The 3,084-nt window shown below is 40.8% G+C and overlaps 1 protein-coding gene across 1 annotated transcript; it reads left to right on the top strand.

Annotated features, from left to right (window-relative positions):
* Positions 1-1,748: 1,748 nt before the first annotated feature.
* LOC115744637 (transcription factor IBH1-like 1) lies at positions 1,749-3,084 on the top strand. The gene is made up of 2 exons (XM_030679911.2): positions 1,749-1,978; positions 2,351-3,084. Exons 1-2 carry the CDS (start codon positions 1,764-1,766, stop codon positions 2,928-2,930), a joined length of 795 nt encoding a protein of 264 aa, XP_030535771.1. The 5' UTR covers positions 1,749-1,763; the 3' UTR covers positions 2,931-3,084.

Genomic DNA, 3,084 nt, shown 5'->3' with positions numbered 1-3,084 from the left:
TAAAGATTCCACCATGTCCCCCTTTTCCTCTCCATGTTATGTCATCGAAACATCGACCCATGTGTCCATATTGAACCTTTTTATTTCCTTTATTCTTTCTGGGTGTAATTTCTTTTTGGGACTTGATTTTTCCCAACGAGACATGTTTTTCTCCTTTCTTTTCCAATGTTGGGTTTTTGCTCTATTTAAAGGTGGTGCTCTATGCACATGGGGGAGTGAAGATGCAGTGGATGTGGCAGATGGAGATGGAGGTAAAAGAGGGAGTAAGAACAATACCCAGAACAAAATGTAAAGTTCGCTTGTGTATACTGTTTGGGAAAACATAATATATAGGCGATTCAACATTGTTGTCTAATGAATATTATTCAAAAAACTGGCGCAACCTTCACATGGGGTGCAATGGATGTGGCAGATGGATATGGAGGTTAAAAGGCAACCGGAATAATACCAAAAAGAAACATTTGACTTTTGAACTTCTCCACCGTTTTAGGGGAAATTAATATATTGAATAGGGAACGATGTACTTTGTATGATAATGCAGGTGGAGCGATATCATATAATATACGTCGATATGTATTCCGGAATCACCGAATGCTTGACGTGCACTGAGAGAAGTTTCACTTGAATTCCTATTGTTTCATGCGGGGAAAGGAAAGAGATTAGTGCTATCTTTGTTTAACCGGCTTGAAACATTCATAGATGTTGTAAGAATAATATAGGACTATATAACTTAGCAGCTATCAATTACTTATAGCCCACAGGCACAGGTACATGAGAGCACACTACTATGCATATAAGTATCCCTAAAATAATTGGTTTTCGCAAGAATTTCTTTTTTCCTTTCTTTCTTTTCACCCCTAAAGCCGGCGTAATTAGTGGGGGCGTCGAGGGATTCAGAGATCATCTGCTCGAATCATACCAACTGAGTGCAAACTGTTCTAAGTCGAAGCCACCTGCATAAGCCAAAGGCTTAGACTTAACCGGTTCATGGGACTTGCAAAGTGTTTCATGAGCCATAGGGGGGCCAACTCTCCACGCCTGCCCCCAATGAATTATCAATATAACGAGAAGTTTTCTTTCCTCCTACAAAATCTAGTGACTTTTTCTTTTTATCTTGTGCTAGAGTTTGTCTATCAATATTAACTCCAGCAGAAAAGCGCTGCAACATGAGATTGCCAAATCAGGGTGTATGATCACTATCTTGTTGGAAGGATGTGCAAGGCAGATTTTTGGTTCTGTTGGTTACTTGTCATTTCCAAACACATGCATGTTAGAAAAAGAAGATGCTTAGTTTTCAATGGCACACACACATTATGTCAACTCATGACAAGTCAAAGATGGTGAAAATCTTGGTCCAAGCCATTAGTTATGCGAAACCCCACAAGTTTCTGTGCTGAAACAAATAAAAAATAAAAAAGATGTAGGCACTCTCTATTATGCACCTATATTGCCCACTTCCCAACTTCCAAAATAGGGCCAGAAAGCACATTTAGTGAGTTTTGTTTGTATTAGTAATAAGTCACGAATGTTAGGTTTGCATGACAGCAAGGGGACCTTTTTTTCTTCACTACACATAAAATAAAAACCGAGAAGAACTATGTGTATGTCCATGAGGCTGCTGTTCTTTCTTTTTCCTTTTTTTTTTTTGGCTTTCTTTCTTTTGTATAGGGAAGGTTTTAGGTGGCGGGCCATGGTCGCCATGTGCATGCATGTGCTATGTCTTTCTCTGAAAGGCCCACCACTTCTCTCCTTTGAGCAAATAAATGGGGGTTTCTTCACATTCTTCAACTTCTCATTCCCTCTCCTCTCTTTTCAAAAACTCGCCCAAACTCTTCTCAATTTTGTTTTTTTCCTGGGTTTCCGCAACTTCTCTGGATATCTATCTTTCTTGGATCAGGGATCTGTGGCTTGATCCTTGTGGTGGATCATCTCCAGTCATCTTTACTTCTCATGGTCACTTCTCACAACAAGGGAAAAGGTATGTTCCCGTCTGCATACGTCCTACGAGCACGGAGCACTTCTTTTGGCCGTGATTTATCCGAAAGAAATGTTGATGAGGGTTTCAACCTTCTGTGCGTTCACAGTAATCATTTTGAGCTTTTCATAAGGTTGCGCTGATGTTGTTTCACGAACCATTTTGGAAAAAAGCCAAGAAAACGAAGCATACATGTAGCTGGCTCAACAGTTCGCAAATTAGCTGGACAAATTCCTCATGAGATGCATAGAATGTGAACAATAAGCATTTCCCAATCGAATCCAAGAACCTTCCCTTTATGTTGAAGCTAATTTCTTCATTCATCTCTATGTATTGAGAGCCTTACACAATTGTTCCTTGTACATTTTTCTTCAGAATGCACAGTGCTAGCCCAATAAAGCAGAAGTTCCTCAAGAAATGGATAATGGGTCTCCAGCTATGCAATTCCTCAAAGAAGAATATGACGATCACGGAGAGAAGAAAGGCCATCAAGCTCTCAGCAGACCTCGCTTTGGCTTCGGTTCGGAGTTGCACGACACGTTGGAGTCGTGCCCTAATCGCAAGTGCCTCGCAAAATGATGACAACAAAGCCCTCCTTCAACATATCATTGGCTCTGACGCTGCGAAGCTCAAGAAAGCTTCCCTTGATGCTGTAGCAAATTCACCAACTTCCCTTGCCAAGAAGATTGCCAGCAAGAAGATATTGAAAAGGAGCTGGGGCATTAGGAGAGTTAGAAAACTGAGCAATGGTGTTCCAAAAGATCGACCAAATTCTATTGCCAAGAGGTTGGTGAAGAAGAGAACGCAGTTGCTCAAGAACCTTGTACCAGGAGGAGAATCAATGGACGCCATCTCTTTGATCGAAGAAACCCTAGATTATATGGTGTGGCTCCGAGCTCAAGTTGACGTTATGCGTTCTCTTGCCCGAGCGAGTGAGCTCCTAGATGGTAAATGAAAATCATCGTCTATGATGATATAAGTTGATATATAGATTTTGTTTGATCTCCACTTTGCAAGATTAAGTGGGTTGAGGCGAAATGCGATTAAGCTATATATGGTTCAATGCCTGTATATGCAACTCAATGTGACTATAGTTTGAGTCTCTTCCA

This window comes from Rhodamnia argentea, chromosome 4 (assembly GCF_020921035.1).
Source record: "Rhodamnia argentea isolate NSW1041297 chromosome 4, ASM2092103v1, whole genome shotgun sequence".
Taxonomy (NCBI): domain Eukaryota; kingdom Viridiplantae; phylum Streptophyta; class Magnoliopsida; order Myrtales; family Myrtaceae; genus Rhodamnia; species Rhodamnia argentea.
This window is presented reverse-complemented; position numbering and strand designations above follow the sequence as displayed.